At 37.8% G+C, this 22,117-nt stretch overlaps 1 protein-coding gene across 2 annotated transcripts in view; it reads right to left on the bottom strand.

Moving 5' to 3' along the window:
- Positions 1 to 10,371: 10,371 nt before the first annotated feature.
- The window catches only part of ndrg2 (NDRG family member 2), a 40,796-nt gene continuing 29,050 nt past the window's right edge, over positions 10,372 to 22,117 (bottom strand). For both annotated transcript variants that reach the window (XM_044341098.1, XM_044341099.1), the window contains exons 3-16: positions 20,088 to 20,129; positions 18,642 to 18,747; positions 18,431 to 18,551; positions 17,722 to 17,784; positions 17,149 to 17,209; positions 16,058 to 16,144; positions 15,711 to 15,767; positions 15,413 to 15,516; positions 15,273 to 15,311; positions 15,106 to 15,157; positions 14,960 to 15,007; positions 14,814 to 14,849; positions 14,204 to 14,255; positions 10,372 to 13,605 (exon numbers count right to left, since the gene is read on the bottom strand). In XM_044341098.1, the coding sequence (XP_044197033.1) occupies positions 13,442 to 13,605; positions 14,204 to 14,255; positions 14,814 to 14,849; positions 14,960 to 15,007; positions 15,106 to 15,157; positions 15,273 to 15,311; positions 15,413 to 15,516; positions 15,711 to 15,767; positions 16,058 to 16,144; positions 17,149 to 17,209; positions 17,722 to 17,784; positions 18,431 to 18,551; positions 18,642 to 18,747; positions 20,088 to 20,129 (1,032 nt within the window). In that variant the 3' untranslated portion in view covers positions 10,372 to 13,441. The remainder of the gene's footprint in view (positions 13,606 to 14,203; positions 14,256 to 14,813; positions 14,850 to 14,959; positions 15,008 to 15,105; positions 15,158 to 15,272; positions 15,312 to 15,412; positions 15,517 to 15,710; positions 15,768 to 16,057; positions 16,145 to 17,148; positions 17,210 to 17,721; positions 17,785 to 18,430; positions 18,552 to 18,641; positions 18,748 to 20,087; positions 20,130 to 22,117) is intronic.

Genomic DNA, 22,117 nt, shown 5'->3' on the forward strand with positions numbered 1-22,117 from the left:
GGAAATCTTGTAAGCCACAAACCTTAAGGAACCAAGAAAAAAGTACTTGTTTCAGTTTGATGGACGTGGGTTTTTAAGTTCATCTTTTAGGCTTTTAAGTTGTTTCATCACTGCCAGTTTTGAAACCATGTGATCCTAAATGGAAAAAAAAACCCCAATAACACTAAAGCCTGCACAAGAAAAAGTTTCAGTTGTTATATATATAAATATAAGAATATATATATGAATATAACATTATTCAGTGCGGGTTCATTGTTACAGCATATGCTTTTTATTAATTGTATTTTGTAGTTTTTACATTTTCACAACACAACGTATATGTTATGCAATTTTAAAGGTTTTCTGCAGCATATCAAAGTTTGTTGTCATATTTTGGTTATGATTTGTTTTATTGACTGTTTTATTTAGATATTTTATCTTTTCAAATGACAATGATAAAGTAATGTGATACTGATACTACACTAATGTGTTTTATATGTTGCAGTTTGGAGAATACACATGAAAATAATGTCTAAAGGTGTTTGTTCAGTGAGGGCTTGTACTTTTCTTTTTTTTTTTGAGAACTATAAAATCACATATATTTTATCACATTTATAACACATGTTGAACCTGGACAATAAAAATAAAGTTATCACAGTAGAGTTACCTATTATTGTCTTTTTAAAAAAATGTTACTATACTATGAATCATGAAATCCTCAAATTGCAAGAAACAACTCTCTCATGACTTGACCACTGTATCTCAGATGTATTAACACCACTTGATGTGGCTGCATCTTCACATCAAGCAGTTTTAACTGATGGAGGAAATGCTCACAGGAACACAACAGTATATAGACAATCTAGCATAACAGCTGAACAAGAACTAAATATAATCACTTCATTACTGCCACTGTGTGGTATAATATAGTAGTGAAGTTTGCCTGCATTTGACTGCAGTGACACTTTGTAGACTTGATACAGTCATGTGTTTAGCAAAGTATCATACATTTTTGTAAGATGTATTTAACAAATACAGCATATATAAACAACTTCTTACAAAAAGTTGGGTAAAGAGTTGGGTCGTTTAGTCAATGTTAAACAAAAACCTAACACAGTAGGGGCAAAAGTTTTTAAACTAAAGTTTTTGACAGTTGGTTTTTGTCGTTGGTATTAATATTATAAGTGTTGAAGTCATGAAAAAAATATATTAGGCCAGTTTGTGCTGTGCTGTAGCCTGTACAACAAGCTAACCCTATCAAAGTCCTGTCCTGCTTGGCAAGTGAACCCACCCTGTTTCACAAAATGCACCAACAGCTCCTGATACAAACTTTTAAGCAGTTAAAAGTCATTTTACTTCGATGGAGCATGGTGCTTTCCATTTAGTAAATGAATGCAACAAACCTAAAATCCAAGATGGCACTTAATTTCTTACTTGTTCTCCTGCTGGGGTGCGCTGCTAAGCAGCACTGTGCTCAGTGCCATATAGTTATGATCAGTACAAACATGGCTTTTGTTACCCCTACTTGACAAGTTTTTGTGTGAGTCCTTTATTTATATAAATACTGTGTGGGAATGTGAATGTACAGTACATTTTGTCACTTTTATCTAATATGACTTACAAGCGAGGCAAGACAATCATTCATTAGAGGACAGTGACTCAAAAGTTCTGTGGTATACTTTTTCTTATACAGCAAATAAGAATGCCATGCAAACTATCCAGTTAGCCAAATATTTTTGGCTAACTGGATGACACTGACTTTAGTATATAGAAAATGTTGTAGCCTAACATTATTTGTCCAACAGATGGCAGAAATTACAGTTAAGACAATGGTTGGGCAGCTTACTGGTTACGATACATCATCGAAACTGTTTTCACCAATATAATCAAAGACTCAAACTCAATAAAATATATTCTGAATTCTCAGAGTTGCCATATGTGAAGTACAGTATAATGATACTGCCATATAATGATACTGTAAACCTTGCAAACTTGCATAAACACAATAGGCATTTAACTAAAAGCATTTTAACCTTGTAGAATGTTCAAATAATTTCATACATAATATTTTATCAATTTTAATTCTACAGGAATAAAGCAAACCCCTTAAATTTAAATAATACAGAGGAATGTTTGTTATGTGTGTGTCAAACTACTGTATGCTGCAGCTTGTGTAAAACAAAGTGCGACCAATCTTTAAATCATTTATTTTATGTAAATATCAAATGCTGATCTGTTGTCATAACATGCTTGCACATAATTCCACAACAGTTCATATGAATACCGTTGTAACAACCACAACAAAGGAAATATTTGGCACAACCGTGTGACCTGTAACATATAAAGAGGACGCCATACCCAAGGGTTAGTCGTAAAGGAGAATATTTTTATTTGAAAAAAAAGTTAGCCATGAATTAAGCAAAACTATGAGAGTCTGGAGGCCTGGCCAAACAAAACAAAAAGATGTGGTAAGTCTGGACCAACCACACAATGTGCCATTGGACCCAGAGCTTCCCTCCCTACACTGTCAAGAACCGTGCATAAACTAAACTAACAAACAAAAACTGCGAAAACTGGTCTGACAGGCTTCCATCCTCAAAAGGAAAACAAAGCCTCCAGCCTCTCTTAAATATAGGGCAGGGCCAATCACTAATCATCCAATGAGGAGCACCTGAGAGAGAGAGACAGACGAGAGAGAGAGAGAGAGAGAGAGAGAGAGAGAGAGAGAGAGAGAGAGAGAGAGAGAGAGAGAGAGAGAGAGAGAGAGGGGGGGGCATGTAACAACTATATTTAAGGCTGCACAGATAACCATCAGAGCACACCTGACACCTGTGCTACCAAGAAGTCATGTGATTTTCAAGAGAGTGAAAGTAAACTGTTTATGGGGAATTCTTTTGCAAGAAATGGCATGACTTTTGCCACACAGCCTGTCACATGCGTCAGTTTCACCCTACAAAGGCAAAGAGAAATAAGTACAGGGTGGTTGAACAGGAAGGTTTCAGGCAGGCCCAGAAAACTCTTATAGATAGGTTGCTATGGTTTAATATTATGCCTTTAAGTCTGATTATCTATCACTAAATGTTATTATATACTTAACTAATAGTTTGTTGCTTTGGAGAATGCAAGAGCAAAATGCTTCTGCAGACAAAACGTGTTCTTCCATCTTTCTTATCATTTTGAACTAAGTGGTTTAAGAACATAAACATAATTCTGTTTCTATAGTTCATTATAGTTATGCATCTCCTTTTGAATATATGTATCTGTGTGTCCATCATATATTAACATTTCTTTTGAAGATTAATCTTAAATTTAGTAAATTTAAGCATGTGATTTTAAGTTAATAACACCAAATTGCATACATTCCACTGGTGATTGTGCAAAGCTAAGTATTGCTGTTACAGATAAATACAAAATGATACTTTAGATGAATAATTTACTTTGGCTTTGTCACACCTTAGGATTGATACTCCTAATATACAGTGTTTTACATTAAGGCCAGTAATAAACTGCTATGTAAAAATTGGTTAACCTGAGTCAGGGAATTGAAGAAGAAATGTTGTTTTTTGGGGGGAACAATTGCAGTGGACCTGCTCTTGAGCTTAATATTTGATTTTTATTTGATTTTATATTTGACATTATCTGCACGTACAGTAAGTGAGTTTGTTTATAATAAATTCAAAACAAAATCGAAAGGGTGGCAGGAAATTCCCTTGGGGCGGTGCCTTGGCAAGTTCGGCGAAAAAGAAACAAAACAAAGGAATTTAAATATAGAATTTCAGTGCTGCTGCTGCCACAGATCATCTCATGTGTCCTGAAGACACACATCACTTCTGAACTTTTTCATCTTTTTAAGAGGTGAGTATGAGGCTACCACCACAATACATTGAATGAATTAATGACAAAAACTTTTAAGGTACAAAATGCCATGAATAGTTATAATACTTGTGTTATGATGCATATTTATGAATATTTGATTGTTTGAGTGACAATGCTGTGAAATGTAGAGAATAAAAACATTGTAATCACAATATTACTGAATTGCAGCTATAGAAATGATTTATCTATATAAGAGTCTTTATTTTTTTCCATTACTGTTTTGACCAGAAATTTCCACATAATGGATGCATCTGATACGGATTCCAGACACAAAGAATTGGTTAACAGATTCAGAACTTTACTCATTGCTCCCAGTTTGTTGACCTCCAACAATAATGGAGTACTTCTCCTCAACAAGCTGCAAGGACTGGTTACAAATATCAAATGGAGCCCAACAGATGTTGCAGACTTGTTCGATGCTCTTCTTAAGCGATTTGAGTCAACAACAACAAATGACAGATCACATGTCCACTCATGGATAATGACAATGTTGCACTGTATAGAGATTAATTATATTACTCCCAGTTGGAAATGTCAATTAGGAAAGACAGTTATCGAGCTGGTCCGAGACAAGACTCTAACAGATGATAACCTTCAAAAATATTTAGCCAAAGACACAGAGAAGGAACTGGATGAAATTCTTGAGGAAATCCGCCAACAAAAGTTAAACCAAATAGATGAAAACTTTTAGATGATGTGAGAGACATTGTATCATCAGTTGATAAAGATCTTACTTCACACAGCAGATCACAGCAGAGTGGTTTGAAAAAGGACTTGCTGACGCTCTGTCAGGCAGTGGAGAAAACAGTTACGATCAAACCACGTTTGACACAGATGGTGAGCTGGTGTCTTATGGCTCTTTCCAAAACAGGGCGGTTAATTCAGGTTGGCACTGGAGAGGGGAAGTCATGCATTGTGGCAATGTTTGCAGCTTTTCGAGCTATGAGAGGACAAAAAGTAGACATCATGACCAGCTCATCAGTTCTTGCAGAGCGAGATTTGAATGATTGGTTAAAGTTTTATGAAGCTTTGAAAATCAGTGTTAGCTGCAACACCAACAAACAATCCGAAAATTTAAAAAAGTGCTATGAGTGTCAGGTTGTTTATGGTACTGCTGAAAAGTTTGCTGGAGACTGGCTAGGCCAGCGCTTTGAAAGAATGGATATATTTGGGAAAAGAACATTTGAATGTGCAATTGTGGATGAAGTGGATTCCTTGATGCTGGATAAGGGTCTTCATGTGGTTTACATAAGTAGCGATATGCCTGCTTTGCAACACCTCAATCCACTCTTGGCATTAATATGGGACACTGCTAATCAGTTCAGTAAGATTGGCACATGGATAACTGTGGGGCGAAAATACCCTTTCCATCAAGTTGTGCTTGAAAACATAAATATGGGCAAAGATATGGATGAGTTCACCATCCTACAAATGGCTGAGGACACAGGAATACTGGCAAAAGGGTCAGTCCAGGACCTAAGAAAGAACCCAAACCTTTTAACTGAAAAAACTGCAAATATTGCTGCAAACCAGTTGGCAGAGTTCTTTAAGACAGTGGAGAGGAAATTCCCATCTTGCTGTTTTGCTCTGCACTGCATAAACAATGAAGGGGCAATAAAGGAACTGAACAAAACACCACAACTAGACACAGATCAAAGAGTGCCATTGCTTTTAATCAATGGAGGATTCTGTCAATACATGTATCCTGATAAAGAGAGTATGCTGAGGGCTGTAGAAGCAGAAATAAAATGTGCTCTACATTTTACACCATGTGAACTCAGCAAAGATAAAAATACCTGCTGTGTTCCTGGCTTCCTCTCAGATCTAATTAATTCCAAACTAAAGGTTTGGGTTGAAAATGCATTCAAGGCACAAACAATGACAATGGGCCATGAATATATCATTGAGAAACACGGAATAGTACCTGTGGACTACAGCTCCACAGGTGTTGTTGAAAACTTTATGACATTGTCAGATGGACTACAACAGTTCCTTGAAATGAAACATAAGTTCAAACTGAGTGACATGACAGCTATCACAAACTATATGTCCAGTGTCAGTTTGTTTCTAAAGTATGGAGATCAGATCTACGGAATGTCTGGGACTCTTGGCCAACAAGCAGAAACTGAGACTTTGCAGAAAATCTACAGTGGTATCAAGACCTGTCAGATACCTTTATTCAAACGCAGGAAGTTGTTTGAGGTTGAAGGAGTAATTATAGATGATGAGAAAGACTGGATTAAGAAAATATGCAATGTTGTTGCTGCAGAAATCAAGCCCTCTTGCTATAGGGCTGGAAGAGCTGTGTTGGTTATCTGTGAGACCATCAACCGTGCAGAGGCTCTTCACCGTGCTTTGGGAGATCAGGTTAAAAAGAGGATGCTTTACATAAGCAGCAACATGAACAATTCCGAAATCTTTAAGGAGCTTCAGGCTGGAGATGTCATCGTAGCAACAAACCTTGCAGGTCGCGGAACAGACCTTCAGGTTTCTGATGACGTAAAGACAGCTGGAGGTTTGTTCGTTTTGCAGACCTTCCTGCCTGAGAATGCTCGTGTTGAGGCACAGGCATTTGGCCGCACTGCCAGACAAGGATCTCCTGGGTCTGCTCAGCTCATTGTCTGCTCCAGCCATCTGTCAGAACCACTCCAGCTGCAGGCTCTAGCAGGCAAAGTTCTTTTTTCATTGGAGAACATGCCTGATGTCATGCCAATTTATCAAGATCTTTTTGTGATCCAGTTTCGGTTGTTTCAAAACAGCCACCGACATGAAGAATCTAAATCTTTAGCTTTGACATTGTTACACATTTTGACTAAAACCTCTGATTCACAAATGACTATAGCTAAAAAGGCCAGAGATGACAATGCGGCTGAAAGACTAGCTAGCTTTTCGGAGTGTGACATCCCAAACATAAAGAAGAAGGAAGAGCTCTTCAGTCAGTATCTGAACATAAGAGATGATCTGTACAAACGCAGTAACAACAAACCAGCAGATTCAGATTTGACTGCACTGAATGAATTCTGGGGTGTGTGGCTACTCACTAACTTTGATGACAAACACTCTATCATGGAGTTAAACAGAAAACTACACATAGATCTGAACACTGCCACGCAAAAACTGAAACAGAGAGAATCACCCTCATCAAACCTGCACCACTACACTGCCTTTGGCAATGAACTGCGTGAAAAGGGACATCTTGCAGAGAGTATCAAGATGTACACTAAAGCCATACAGGAGGACCACTGCTGGGCAGCAATTGCATATTACAACCGGGCCTTTGCATCTTTAGCCCTGCAAGACAGGCGTCAGGATTGCAACTGCATCAATCAAGCTCTGGAAGATTTGCAAAATGCGCTGAAGTCTGTTGAGTTCTTCTGTAAACAAACTGAAGTCACTCATACATACTCCACACAGCAAATCAAAAACTCCCACAGTGATTCAACTACCAGATTTGACAGTCACATCACGGTCAGATACAAAGTCCTGGAGTTTTTCAAGGGGAACATAAATGAGGCCATTAAGAAGCTGGAGAGGACCAGAGACACCGGTTGGGATCTAAAGGTGAGCAAGAAAGTAACCATGTCCCTGATTCCACCCACTCAGTCTTTGCCCTTGGCAGTGCTAATAATCCAATCACGGACTCTAATCCGCTCAGGAGACCCTCTGAAAATCTACCAGCTCATCAGTCATCCCTCCTTTGATACTCCCATTGAACTTCAGCGTCTTGAATCTCTGGGGCTGACTCACATCTACACCTTGGACACATCCTTCTCTATACGCAGCTTTTTCTCAAGGATATTTAAATAGCAAGAATAGTAAGAATAGTAAGATTTCATTAAATTATGAATGTTGTGTTCAGTATTTAATGAAATGTCATCCAAACGATTTAGGGCATGCACTCTAGCAACAATCTGCAGTGTTATGCAGTTAAACAGTAAGTAAAGTGAAACAAATGTTGCTGTTGTGTTGAAACATGTATGTCACAAACTTTCAGGGACTAAGAAAACCAGCCTTGACCCAAGTTTAGGGCTGTGGTATTTTAAGTTGATCTTTTTGGTTTTGCAGGTTTTCAGGAAATACCTCATTTACACTATTGAAAATACATGTGATCCTAGCTGAAAAACATTAAAGTCAAAAGTGAAATGTTTCAGTTGTTGATGCATTTTCATATTATATTAATCAGTACGGGCTCATTGTCCATTGTTACACTACATATAATGTTTGTTTTTTAATTATTGTCAATTTTAATGAATGGATGCTAACCAAATAAGTCTATCTTATACAATTTTTTAACTACCAGTCTTATATTCTTGAGTTAATGTTTTCATTTTGTAATTGTTTTGTAAACTTATATGCTCTTGAAGGTTTTTTGATTGATTGTTTTTTTTTGTTTGTTTGGTTGTGTTTTTTTTGCCAAATTTTGGTAATGACTGGTTTTCATCTTTGCAAGCTCCATGCACTTTATCCTATATTTTTATTTTTTCAAACAAGAATGCTAAATTTGATGAAATGTGATACTGATAGTACACCAATATTGTGTTTTAAATGTTGCTGTTTGGAGCATATTTCTACAGTAAGACGCTGTGAAATGTTTATTATTTAAATAATAAGATGAAAAAGTGATTTTGTTTTTAGTCTATGAAAGTGTATATCTTTTGGAAACATATAAAATGATGAAGTTGATTCTGTTAAATAAACATAAGAAGTTATTATCATCCCAGAGTGACATGATGCTATTGTCCATTTACTTTGAACACATATTACTACAATATATTATTACATGTATGATAATGATCATCAAATTCCAAGGAACATCAAATCTCATTACCAGTAAATTAAGAATTTTACACAGTCTTTGAGAGGTAATGACATATATGTAATCCTTACTCTATAGAACTGAAGCAGATTTAATTGAAGGGGAAGTGTTCAGGGACACAACAGCAGACAGGGCAGGGATAGAATCTACTCACTTCCCTACCCCACGCCATCGTGTGGTATAATATGATACTGGCATTGGCCTGCATTGGAGATCTGAGTTGTAGGCTGGTCACATACATTTGTTTAGCACAGTATTATAATGCTTAAATATTGGAATGCAGTATTTGTCACAATACTTATTTCAGGCAAATAAAGTTATGGCTATCTGGTTTAGGTAAATATAAGGGCACTAGTAAATGGGTAAAGAGTTACAGGATTTAGTTAAAGTTAACCAAAAACTTTAAAGTGCAACTGAAATCATATTTAGTCAGCCCTCTTTGCAGTCAAAAATAATGTCAACATGTTTTTAAATGTAGTGTTAATAGTATTATTTGGATTATTATTAGAATGAAGAAAAAGAGGTCTTTGGGAACGATCAGGAAGTCTTTTTTTGTCTCGCCGGCTGGGGGTGTGTGTAGGAGGTTTGATTCACATTCATTGGCAGGTTACTGGTATTACACTGTACAGAACAGAGACAAAATAATCAAACTGCTATAGCTACAAGTCATGGACAGACAGTGTGTCACTAACAGGTATTTTAAAGGGCAATGACTACACAAGCAGCACCTAATAGGTCCACAGTGACATTTTCAGTAATGTCTGTTTAATGTGCTGCAGCTGAGCAGCTAGCTTAGCTAACTAGCCTGCTAACTGACATTAGCCATGCCCTTTTTTTCACAGTGAATGTCTGTTTGGTGGTTCGTTCAGCAAGTTAAGGTGCAGAACAAGATGTGTTTTCATGTTTGTAAGTTAGATAAGAAGGGGACTTAAGCAGGAAAGGTAATGTGGGTTGTGTAGCAGGATGCTATCAGGTTCTATGTGACCGTTTGCTCTACCTATGAAAGAATGCCACATCATTCCTTTATGCAAGATTTGATTTGCTATAGTAAACAAAGAAGGCAATTTAACTTCAGTTGGACTTGAAGAAATGTCTTAAAACTCTGGTTAAGGTCTGGTGGAAGGCTGTATTTGCATTGAACTCATTTGATCAAACTTTGTGAGTGCAGGCTTTGTATAAGGAGTTAAGCCAAAATCAAACTATGTGGATTAGTAATTGTATTTAGCCTTTTTTCATTTTCTTTGGTTGTTGGAATTAGTTCAACTGTCGTACTGTAGCCAAGGGAAAGTACAAGCTGGTACTGTAAAGGTCCTGTTCTGCTTATCTTCACCTAAGTGAACCCCCCGTTTCAAGAAATCTGTCCTTACAGTGTGCAATGTGGAGCACAGGTGCTTTTCATTTAGTGTGTGAAAACAATTCATGTAACATTCAAGGTAGTGCATAATGCGCTCAGTGATGCCACTATTTTCCAGAGGCTATAGCAGATCATAGACTGCAGCAGTCTATGATCAGTACAGAAAAGTTCTATTGATCCCCCCTAATTGACAAGGTTCTTCTGTGACATTCCTTTTTTATACTGTGTGGGCATGTAGATGCATACATACATACAAAATACATACAAAACATACAAAAGCATCAAGATAGTCTGCAATTTTCTTTTCACATCAGCCCCTCTGGAAAATGTAAGACAGTAGACAAGATGTTCTTCTTAAGCTTTTATTAATATTTAAGTTTGCTTCTTTTAGGATGTTCATTGTGTTACACAGAGAAATTAGCCACACAAGTAAATTTGATTGTATTTTCTTTACCTTTAATCTTTTTTTATTGTTAATTATATTATTCTCCCTTATCAGCACTAATGCTAAAAAAGTTATACATGAACTATCACACGATTAACTAACTTGTGAGCACATCGGGACGGTAAACTAACACTTCACATAGTTAAAACAAAAAAATAAAATAAAATTCCAAAACAGAGAGGGGAAAGAAAATATGATCAAAGTAAAAATTAAGAGACAAACAAAAGACAAAAGCATTGGACAAGCATTTACAATCGCACTGCCCTGCTCAACTCTTCACAAAGAAGTACCGCTCCTTTTCCTTATTTGGCAATTATTTTTTTTCCAGGCTCCAGACTTTACCCCTAATTTGGTAAAGGTTCCCATGTCTGATAGTTTTAATTTCAGTCTGGGAGGAGCCAAACATTTACATTCTACACTTCAGCCCTCAAGACAGTGACACAGTGCCTAAAATATGGTGGCATCCCAGTTTAACGTCACATTATTCATTTATGCCTCATAGCACAAAGCATCTAAACATCAGGATTTGCATTTGTTGCATCAGTGCAACAATCAATGCTTCAATGGCTGGTTGTGCATTGCACTATGTAATGGGCCAGGGGAAGTGACTTAAAACAGATCACTGTCATTATTACCACCGTCATCGTCTCTTAAGTACCAGTCTTTTCAAACCTCAAGCCTAAGGCCTTCCACTGACTTTCCTGTTACTGTCATCAATATCTTCGTTCCATCTTTACTTTATCAAACAGGTTCGGGAAAGGAGGACTAGAAAGAAACAGGCAACTTCCAACTGACTGAGAAAAAATGATACTGCTTATATAAGAAAAAAAATTGATGCAACGCTGCATCAACACGCTTAAAAATGCACATGCGCTCCAAGGATATCGGATTGGGGTCCATAAACAGGTCATTTAAATGTGCTGTCAGTTCAATGGCTGCATATAATAGGGCAGTGGTAAGCTTTGTGTTGACTTGCTGTTGTTATTAACTATTCAAATGGAGCAGATTTAGCTCACACCATTTCTGATGGCGGAATTGTGACAAAAAATACCCCTTGTATTTTGGGGCTTTTATTGTAGTTTTGGCAGTAAAAATGCTTGTTGGCTGGAATTCCAATATCAATTGGTTCAAGGTGCAGATATTGGCTAGTTTTTCACTCTCAGAACAAAAAAAGGTTAAATCTTTTGCTTCCTATGACTTGAGAACCTTTTTTTCTCTGAGTGTGGAGGCAGTGAAAGGGCTGGTTCATTGTCATTGATAAGTCACAGGGGGTTTTGTTGGTCTCAAAACTGATGACTAAACTTTTCTAAAAGGACCCTGGCCTTTCCCGGTCTTTGCTGCGTTAATTGTGCTTACAGAATATAAATGCTTCCATAAACCTCACATTTACTTCCTTGGACACACACACACACACACACACACACACACACACACACACACACACACACTGCAACAATCACATGCATACACAGTTCTCTTGACCCCTTTGCTTGTATAAAGCCTTGTTGCTGGAGAGGAGCACTTTACCTCACATCGCACATAAACTCAAGTATGCTTGCTGGGTTTGTTAGGAGGTATCCATGCACAGGCAAGGCTTAGAGATTACAACCCAGATGATAAACACAGTGATCCCTTTTGGCCACGCCTAACACTGAAATGCAATATCCATACTAGCATGCTACTTGGTGATGCAACGCCCCTGGTGAGTAGTACAAAAGTGTGGATACTGGGACACGCAGTGTTTAAACGCCCAGCAATATTGGAAGCACTATTTAGTGTGCGACTAGTGTTATCTATAGGGTGCTAGCTTGCTAAAGGGCGCAAACACCCTCAGTCTCAACTATGCTTACCTGCCAAAGTCACGTATGCTTAACACTCCAAGCAAACAAAACTGAACACATACACACACGCACACACACCTTAATCCACACAACTCATTAGTAGAATATAAAAGAAAAATATTGTCCAGTCAATATTCACATGGGCTGATACCAGGCATGCAACTTCCAAACAGTCCAGAAAAAGAAAAACAACAACAACAACAACAACAAAAACCTTCCTGCCCAACTCCTCAAATCAAATGGGAAAACAAAACAGTCACTTAGAGACGGGGCAAATGGAAGACATAAACAACCTGGCAACATCAAGGAGGAAGTAGTCACTATAATGGCTCTCATTGGATTTTACCATGTGACAATCAACCAATCAGTAGCTTCAGCCCCTTGCTGAGGCAGGTTACAAATATGAAAATAAAATTGATTAAAAGAAATAAAAATAACACTAAAAACTAGCTTAAAAAGTAGTAGACACACATTGTTATAAGTATCTCTGCTATAGTATGTTTTTTTTATCTATGTTTTAAACTCATTGTGTAATAAAGAGAAAAGTGTTACTGTTTTCTATTACATTATTATCATCATCATCATCATCAATTGTCAACAACATAGTCATCAGCATCAACAACAATACCGTTTTCAGAATTATTACTATTGGTTATCGTAAGGTGTGCAGTCTCTATAGACCACACCCCTTATCTAAATTAAAGGGCTCTATTGGCTGACAGACACTCCAATAGAGGGAAAGAGAGAGAGGACCGGTTGCCATTCTTTCCCCACCTCCCCCCCTTTTTTATTAATCTCTTCTTGCCCTCTAAAGCTTATGCTTCCTTCATTTGCTTTAACAGCCATAGTCACTTAATGTCCAGATAGAAGGGGGATGTGAGGAGATGATTTGGACTTAGATGTGGTGCAAAATATGAGAGATAGGCCTTTATTTTCTCCCTGCCTCCCTCTTTTCATCTGTCACTATTTCTATTCTGTTCTTGTGGGGAATGATGGGAGTTGTTTAGTGACAAATAAGTAACCCATTCGTCTTGTTCCTGTGTTATTGTCATGCTTCATCCCTTCCCTTTGCCTTTGCCCTCTTCTCTTTCTCACTCTCGCTCACTCCCTTTCTCTCTCTCTCTTTTTCTTCAGCAAGACACTTCCATAGTTTGGGAAGGGCTGGGCGGCATCTGGCCGCCCTGCGAGCCCTGGGACAGGGTGCGGGAGCGAGAGCGCGACCCATCCATGGAGTAAGAGGAGGAGAGAGAGGTGGTGCGGGAACGGGACAGGCGGGTCATGCAAGACGAAGCCACTGTGGAGAGAAAGATAGAAAGAAATGGAAGGAAAGATAAGATTCACACATTAGAAAGCGATGGAAACAGTATAAAGCATTTAAAGGATAAGGCTGGCGTTATTCCATATTGTCCACAAATCCCATGAAAAGACCAAAACTACAGTAACAATCCATTTCTCAGTACTTTCAGACTTCCCTTCCCTGTCTGTGGCACTCAACCCCAAGCCTATTGATTACTACTCAAGATGTAAACCTTTAAAAAATAAGTCACAGCAGTGTGTGGCTCGTTGACCTGTTTTTAATAGACTTTGGGCAGTGGAGGTCTTTGGCACAGAAGAATAAGCTATTCAAAACTGTTAGATGGATCAATTTGTTGGTTTGGGTGTTTTTATGGGATTTGTTGACAAGGAGAAATGTATAGAATGTCTTATCCTTTAAGGTTTGTGACCCATAAAATGCATGTTTTGAATAATGCTGCACACAAAGGACAAGAATACTGTACATGATTAACAAAAGATGAACAATCCTAAAGGTGGACCATGGGAATTATTGCCTTGTGTATCACTGCATTTGTAATCAGTAATTGTTACATTATTATTCAGTGAAGTGAACTTACTGTAGCCCATGCCCTGGATAAAATACTTGAAAGCCTCAGTCAGTTTGGCAGGCTGCAAATACAAAGAAATTACATAGTGTTACAGGTTCTGTCAGACTATGATTTGTTGTTACCTGAACTAGGTAATGGTGGATTTTTGGTGACCCCATGTCGTCCCCAAAAGTAATTGTTTTAATTTTGAGAACTTCAACACCCAGAATATCATGCTACATCATTTCAGATGGTTGGTGCTTGATTGGATCAGCCAGAGGGATGATTTGCAAAACTCTTGTAAGACCTAACCTAACCCTAACCGCACTCACGAGAGTTCATGCCTCCATCTGATCCAACCTAGCATTTACTGTTTCAGAATGGTTTATTTTCTTTTTTGTGTTTTTTGGAGGGAACGGAGCACTGTAAATAACACTTTATGCTTTAATGCGTTAATTCATGTGCATGAAGAAGATTGCCTGTGTTACTGTCAGCAAAGGAAGCGAATAAGTGAGGGTGGTGTGTTGGTGCAGCCGCATCTTATTATGGTTGATTAACCAGGTATGTTTAAATGTAACAATCTAGCTTGTTGCAGCTTTAAGCTCAGTGTTTTGTGTAGCAGAAAGAGGCTATCGGGTACCTGAGTCAGCTGGGGGAGACCACCGGCATCGGCCATCTGGGGAGGAGGGACAGAAGAAGTGAGTAAATCAAAATCAATTGAAAGAACCTAGAATGAAAAAAAGAAACACACTACGCCGACTATAAACAGAAAGAAAAGAGGGTTACTTTTAAGAATGAGGTTGTTGTCGGGTCCAGTTTGCTGTTGCACTCCACCTGGTGGTCACAGAGGGAAAAAGAGTAAACCTCTGCCAAAACAATATGACACAAGATACTTTGTTACACTCAGATGTGTCAAATTTTGTCAAACTTACAGCAGCATCCTCGTATGGAGCTTGATCACCCACCACCAACATTACTGGACATCTGAGGTAGACAGAAGTAGAGAGAGTAGAGATGAGAGGTTTATGTAAAATAATAATTTAAAAAATAGACGATAACATAATGTTATGAGTGAGGATTAAAATTAAGAGGGTATTACTTGAAGGTGCTGTTGCGGTCGATGTTCAAGTCTCTGCGACTGGAGGGAAAAAAGGAGATCATGTTGGTTTAATCTGGTGCATATTTGTATTAATGTAAGAGTGTGTGCACATAAACGTGTGTGTGTGTGTGTGTATTAACCTGTTGTAAGTCTTCCAGAGGAGCTCTATGTTGACCAGATTAGAAGCTTTGGAGATGCGCTCTCTGTGAGACTGCACTAGATCTGTGTTTGATGACAGCTCATCCTACAAGATAATAGAGAAACACATAAACACAGCCTTTTTAAAAAAAAACAAAACAAACTACAACCCAAAACTTACAAAAATTTGCAAAATAAGTGACAAAGAATAAATGTGTTGCAACTAACGTAAGACATTTTGTGTTTTAATGCAATTATTTATCACATTTTGTACACTTTATTGACAAGTTGTTCTTGTACCTGACTGAAAAGATGGCATAGGATCTGCTCTGTGAGGGAGGATGTCACTGAGCTGAGCTAGAGAGAGAGAGAGAGAGAGAGAGAGAGAGAGAGAGAGAGAGAGAGAGAGAGAGAGAGAGAGAGAGAGAGAGAAATCAATAGGATTGTTCATCATTTAATAAGTTAAATAAGATAAACAATGACACAATCGATACTAATCTGTGACACCAGTCACGTAATTTCATATTCACGTATAAAATTTACTTGATGGAGAACTATCATTAGCACTAACCAGATTAAAATACCACATTTCTGTGTATGAGACAATGCAGTCCTGATGTGTTGTAAGAGAAAGAGAAGGTCATTACCTTCTGAGCGGCCCAGTCTATCCATCCTCGGGCGTTAGTGTCGATGTTGACCAGAACCAGACCCTCCACCGAATCTGGGTTTGCAAGCTGAAGAGGGAAAGAAAGCAACAGATAATGAGATGAGAAGAGAAATTACAGGTGCAGGGTAAAGTCTCTGCATGTTTTGAAGGCAGACAGCACAAGCCTCAAACAACAGACCAGCTCTTTCTTCAACCCCCCGGGAATGTTGGCCAATAATATATAAGTGAGAGTCCCAAACTCGTCACTGACAGACCATCTAAACAACCTCCTGCATACAGAACCCCTGCAAATAGGACCCCTGCCGTTCACAGTGAGATCAAGGAGAACAGAGGACTGTAAAACCCATGGACTTACAAATGTAGTTTTAGATTTCTTCCAAGTACAATTAACATGGTATGTTCCTATGTGTGTGTATATCACAATATGTGTTGTTATGTACTTTGGTTAGACTTTTATTCCACTGCCTTTAAGCCAAGAAGGGTACCACTAACTTAGTTCCATCATCATTCACTTTCAGAATGCTAAAGCTACTATCAAAAATGCAAAATTAAGAATCATGCAGTTGCTAAATTGTAAATACTTTGGTTAATGGAGTAACCATATTCAGGAGTTGAACCTGCCTGTTGATGATGATGTATGATGAATAAAATCTAATAGAAAAATTATATTTTTGTAAATGAAGCACATAACACTTAAATAAGCAGTAAGTGCTCCCAACATACTTGCATTTTTAACTGATCAGTTAAATTAAATTATTAGAGGAGTATTATTATCATAGGATTTTGCTTTGTCTTCACTACATGATGCGCTGTTCTCATTAGCAATATTATATGATATATGATTGTTTATGTCAATTATGGGCCACTGTCACTCAAGGGGACAGGAAAGGGGAGGAGGGGCCTTTTGTGGACCACTAGAGATGTTGATTACGGTCATGGATTATTTAATGCCCCTAAAATGTCACAAGTATGGGTATACATGGCTATGTTTCATGTCTGTTTGATAAACACAACTATACGTAGTATTGACAACTACTGTCATGATGCTACCCCAAAAAAGAAGACACTCACTGTGAACTTGGAGAGGATGTACGCGCCTGCTCCCACACCCACTCCGATCACAGTACGGAAGCTGCCAGAGAAAATCTCTATGTTAATATCACACATAGAGTATAAAGATACATGCACAAACATACACTCAAAATAACACTTAACACTTATATTAAGGAAAATGTAGTTTTAGTTGTACAAGCATTTCTTTGAAGTAGAAATCTCAGTGGTTGAGTTCGACCTCAGTGGACCTCAGACCTCTATATTTGATGGCCAAAGTTCTGTTCAGTTTTTACTAGAATGTTTCCTGACTGGCAGCATGGAAGTATCTTATTGAATCAATCCAAATAATAAGAAACTAAGCTGTAATGTTGGTTCAGTGAAGAAAATATGATCTTACTTTATATAAATAAATAAATTCTGAGTCAATTTAGCAAGTGGTATAACTGATGTTACTCTACATTTGTATGCAATATGACTTAGGCAACAACAAGATAAGACATTCTTGCATATGTACAGAGATTTGATGACTTTCTGTGTGCATGTGGCAAATGAAATTCTGCTTGCATTTACATCCAAATGTGGTTAACTCACTTGAAAAACTGCAGGACGGCAGGGATCATCTCTGCGATGGTGTCCATGGAGGGATACTGGTAACTACGACAGGAAACACAAATGATCTTAATCTAATGAACTATTGTAATATGAAAAAACAGACATGCATATTAACATCCAATTGACTGCCACAAGATTTTCTCTTGGGTACCCTATGTTTTCTGACCCTAAGATCTCACCAAACTACTTGTAATGATTGGAAAATTCTCATGATACATGATAATAATGTTTTGCTGATTATCCATCTTAAGCACATACAGTGGCTGACATTTTTACCCACAAGGATTTCAAATGAGATCAAAGAGAGAATAAGCTTGAATTTCCAGAATCACTATCAGGCGATAAGGGTCACAGTCATGATGCTGTGACATGCAACAAAATCCTCCTGAGCCACTAAAATAATCACGCAAGGAAGAGAAGTGATGGAGATGTGCAGGGTGAAGAAATAAGAGGCGCAGAGTAAAAAGAAAAAGCAGGATTTTCTTAAAACCTCTGACAAGAGCATATTAGAGAGGCGGGAGATGTGAGAGATGGAAATGTTAAGTATTTTTGGCAGAGATTAGGTTTAAGCCTTGTACAGAAGATTGTTTCCATTTCTGAGAAGTTTATTTAAAAAGAAGAAAGGTTATTGCAGGATGATAGGGGGATATGAGCATGCTAACACACACATATACAGTGAACGTCGTACCCTGTGGGGTAGGCAGCAGCACCCTCCTCCTGCCCAGGAGCATCAACATGAATCAAGGTGAAATTCTTGACAATCTCCTGCATCTCCTCAAACTTAAACAAAGTGGAGAAGCAGCTCTTACCTGCCAAAGAGACAAGAGAACGTGGAAAGTGAGCAGAAGTCACTGAACAAGTTGAAGATTGTGTGACAAGGCTGAGAGAGAGCTACTCACTGTCCAGACCCACATCGTGGAAGGTGAGGATAGCAGGCCTGCGGGTGGTTCGTGTGCCGTGGAGGGTCACATGCAGAACGCCATGAGGGGTCTCAATACTCTGCTCCTGGAGAGGGCAACAGAAATACTTTATCCAACAACTTTTGAGCCTGATATTTACATTTTGGGATGAATGTTGTTAAATCTTTGTGCCTGTATCAAGTGAAACATATGCAGGGGTGCCGTCTTTCCTGCAGATTTGTGTTTTTTTAAAATTCTAATCCCTTTTCAATTAATGTCAATACCATTAACACTTTCAAACACAACTTTTGTGGTTTCATACCAGGGCCTTAAAGATAGAAATGCACTAATGTTAAAGTGAATCTATCTTTTGATAAGTGCTCACATCCTAAAAGCTTGAAAGGCATCTATAACAGTTTGTAGTTTGCTCCTTGACAGAGAACAGAGGCTGAGGTCAACATGAATTCACAATGGTTACAATGGATTCAAGCATTTACCTATTTTCACATTGAAAAAATAAAGTAAAATAAAATTACTACCTCTCCTGCAGCATAGTGCACTCCACTCTCCATTTATATGATCAGCATGTTCCAAACACTAAAATATTGCTGAATTCACTGCTACAATATTTAACTTTACCCATGACTCTGTTGAAATAACATGCATATATGTATTTTTTGCACTTCTCCTTAACTGTTGGTAACTACACTCAATAAAAACTTTGGGGTAATACTTTATATTAAAGGTCCCTTAATTTTATACTAATTTCCTGAGGTAATTTGCAGGTATTTAACAATTAATTTTCAGACAATTTACAGAAAAGGTGGTTAAATGTGGTGCAATTTATGAGAAAAATGGGGGGAAAAGTTAAGTTGGTTAAGTTGTAGTTTCATATATATTTCCTAAAAGTGGCTGCTGTGTAACTGTTTCATTCTTAGGACATTTCTTTGAAAGGGTTATGTAATTTGGTAACAAAGTATTTTCTGTCAGTTAATGGATTGTTAAGGGTGTCATTTATCAAGAATGATTGCAAATGAACAACTAGGAACCCAAATATAATGAGTGTGCAACAACTCTTTTTCTGTTTTTTCTTATTATAATTTCTACCAAATTGCACTACCTTTCCTGTAAAATGTCCTGGAAATTCACCGTTAAATACCTGCAAATTTCATCAAAAAATTTGTTATAAAATTAAAGGACTTATAAAATACCAATTACCAAATTTTCTAGCCCAGATATGTGTATAACTTTTAAATTCTCATCATAAGAAAATTACAAACCATGAATGTTTCTGTCCAAAATGTAAAATATACAAAAAGATATAGTTTAAGATATACCATCTAGTCATAATACGTAGTGTGTGACATTTGAAGATAGAAAGGCTTGGATAAGAATCAGAGCTTCTTCTTCTCAAAAGAAATTGAACATCCATCTGAATAGTCTTACCTGTCCTTGGTCCAGGAGTATCCTGGCTGCCAGTTCAGCATCCTATGAGAAATGAGAGAAAAAGTCTTATTAGAACAAATGAATAAGAGTCGAGATATCACTCTTAGTCTTTTGGATTTTTTTTCATCAGGAGAGGTGAGAGATGACAACAGATGACAACTCTTGGTTCGGATTGTGGGTGCACGTGGTTTTAGAGAATATATTCATTTCTAAAAACGCCAAATCACATCTATATCCATGAAAAATACAGATGTAAAGGTGTACAGGGCTTTATAAATTATCATAGACCTAATCATTTTCATAAAATGTCTTAATTGTGTGATTTGGGCCATTTTGTGTCATTTTGTCAAATGTTCTCAAAGAATCTGACATGAAAGGTGAACATAAAATTGACTTTTCCTTCTTTTCTTTTTTTTAGAGTGGGTAAATGAAATTAAAAGGCATATATGAGAGAAAATTCCCAGGTTTTTTTCTTTCATAGCCCTTTCTGTTAAGTTGGCTTTGCTTCCTAATGAACACCCACACAGGCAGGATAGGTGGTATTAAACTCCTGATAAAGCAGCTGGGAGCCTCTGTAGAGGACCAGGTGCTGATGGGATGTTGGGGATCATATGGAGGAAGTCTTCCGTGGTTTTAATGGGGTTGTTCATTTGCAACCTTGGATCCATTTACCCCTCTAATAAATGAGTTGCCACCGAGGAGAAAATGGAGTCTTGGAGGCTTTGTGGTTGAAGAGACAGCCATGGCTTGATTATGAAGGTCATTTCTTCAGTCCAGAGAAATCATATTAAAATCCAATTGTCGAGTTGAGCATGTGTTCAGTGGTGCAGGACAGATGTTAAATGCATGTAAATGTATGCAGGAGGGTGCAGTGAACGATGGAGGTTTGCATATAACCTGAAACTGCCAAATTTTCATTATTAACCACTCAGAATCACCGTTCACTGTGGATCACGTTGTAATCAGCATTTCTCAATGTCAAATGTAAAACCTCAGAACACCAAATTTTGGTGATTTTCATGGCTCATTAACATTAAGTTTGGCCACACACCAAATCTCTAGTTCTGTTCTAGTTGTTTTATATTCTTCAGTTACTGCATCATTTTCACATTTAGGCAGTGCAGTTATTATAAATATCATGTGGAATTTAGTTATTGTAATATAAAAAAATATCTTAAATGTATTTTCTTGATCTTTAAAGCTGTGTTACAGTCAAAAGAATAGTTCCAACTTTTTGAGAAATACACTTATTTGCATTCTTGCAGAGTTAGATGAGTAGATCGATACCTCTCTAATGTTTGTAGCTTAAATGGAGCTAGAACCAGGAGGTGATTAGCGTAGCTTAGCACAAAGACTGGAAGCAGGGGGAAGCAGCCAGCATGGTTCTGTCTGAAGTTCAGAAATACGCATATCAGCACTTCTAAAACTCACTAATTAACCCAGTGTTCAATCTTATTTGTTTAATCTGTACAGAACAATTGTTGGACTTTTGGGACTTTTCATTACATTAAGTTTAAAAATGGTCCAGCTTCAAATATGAAAGATTTTCACTACACCTGTACCTGTCCACTTCTAGATGTCGATTAAATACATAAAAACCTTGTACTTCTATGTAAAACTGTAACTGTGTTGTTTTTGTTTTAGTGCTGTAGTTTCCTCTTATGCCACCGGGTGTCAGCAGTGAGCAACAAACTGCTCTGCAGCACTGCAACATCAGCTCAGCAAAGCAGATGAGCTGCCTCAGAGCTTTGACGTCAACCCTGGCAGATCTCAGCCAGCGCTGCAGCTGTGAACAAACACACACACACAGTTGTGCACACATGCGCTTGAAACACATGTTGTCACATGTAGGCTTTGCTCAGACTCAAAAGCACACACACATACATTCATGGGCATATGCACAGCAAGAACACAAACGCTAATACACTCACTCTCTCTACAACTGTCTCACATACACACACAAGCAACCCAACACTTGTTTTCCTGTCTCTAGGGACACATACACACACACACACACACACACATACACA

The sequence above is a fragment of the Thunnus albacares genome, chromosome 22 (assembly GCF_914725855.1).
Source record: "Thunnus albacares chromosome 22, fThuAlb1.1, whole genome shotgun sequence".
NCBI classification, from domain to species: Eukaryota; Metazoa; Chordata; class Actinopteri; order Scombriformes; family Scombridae; genus Thunnus; species Thunnus albacares.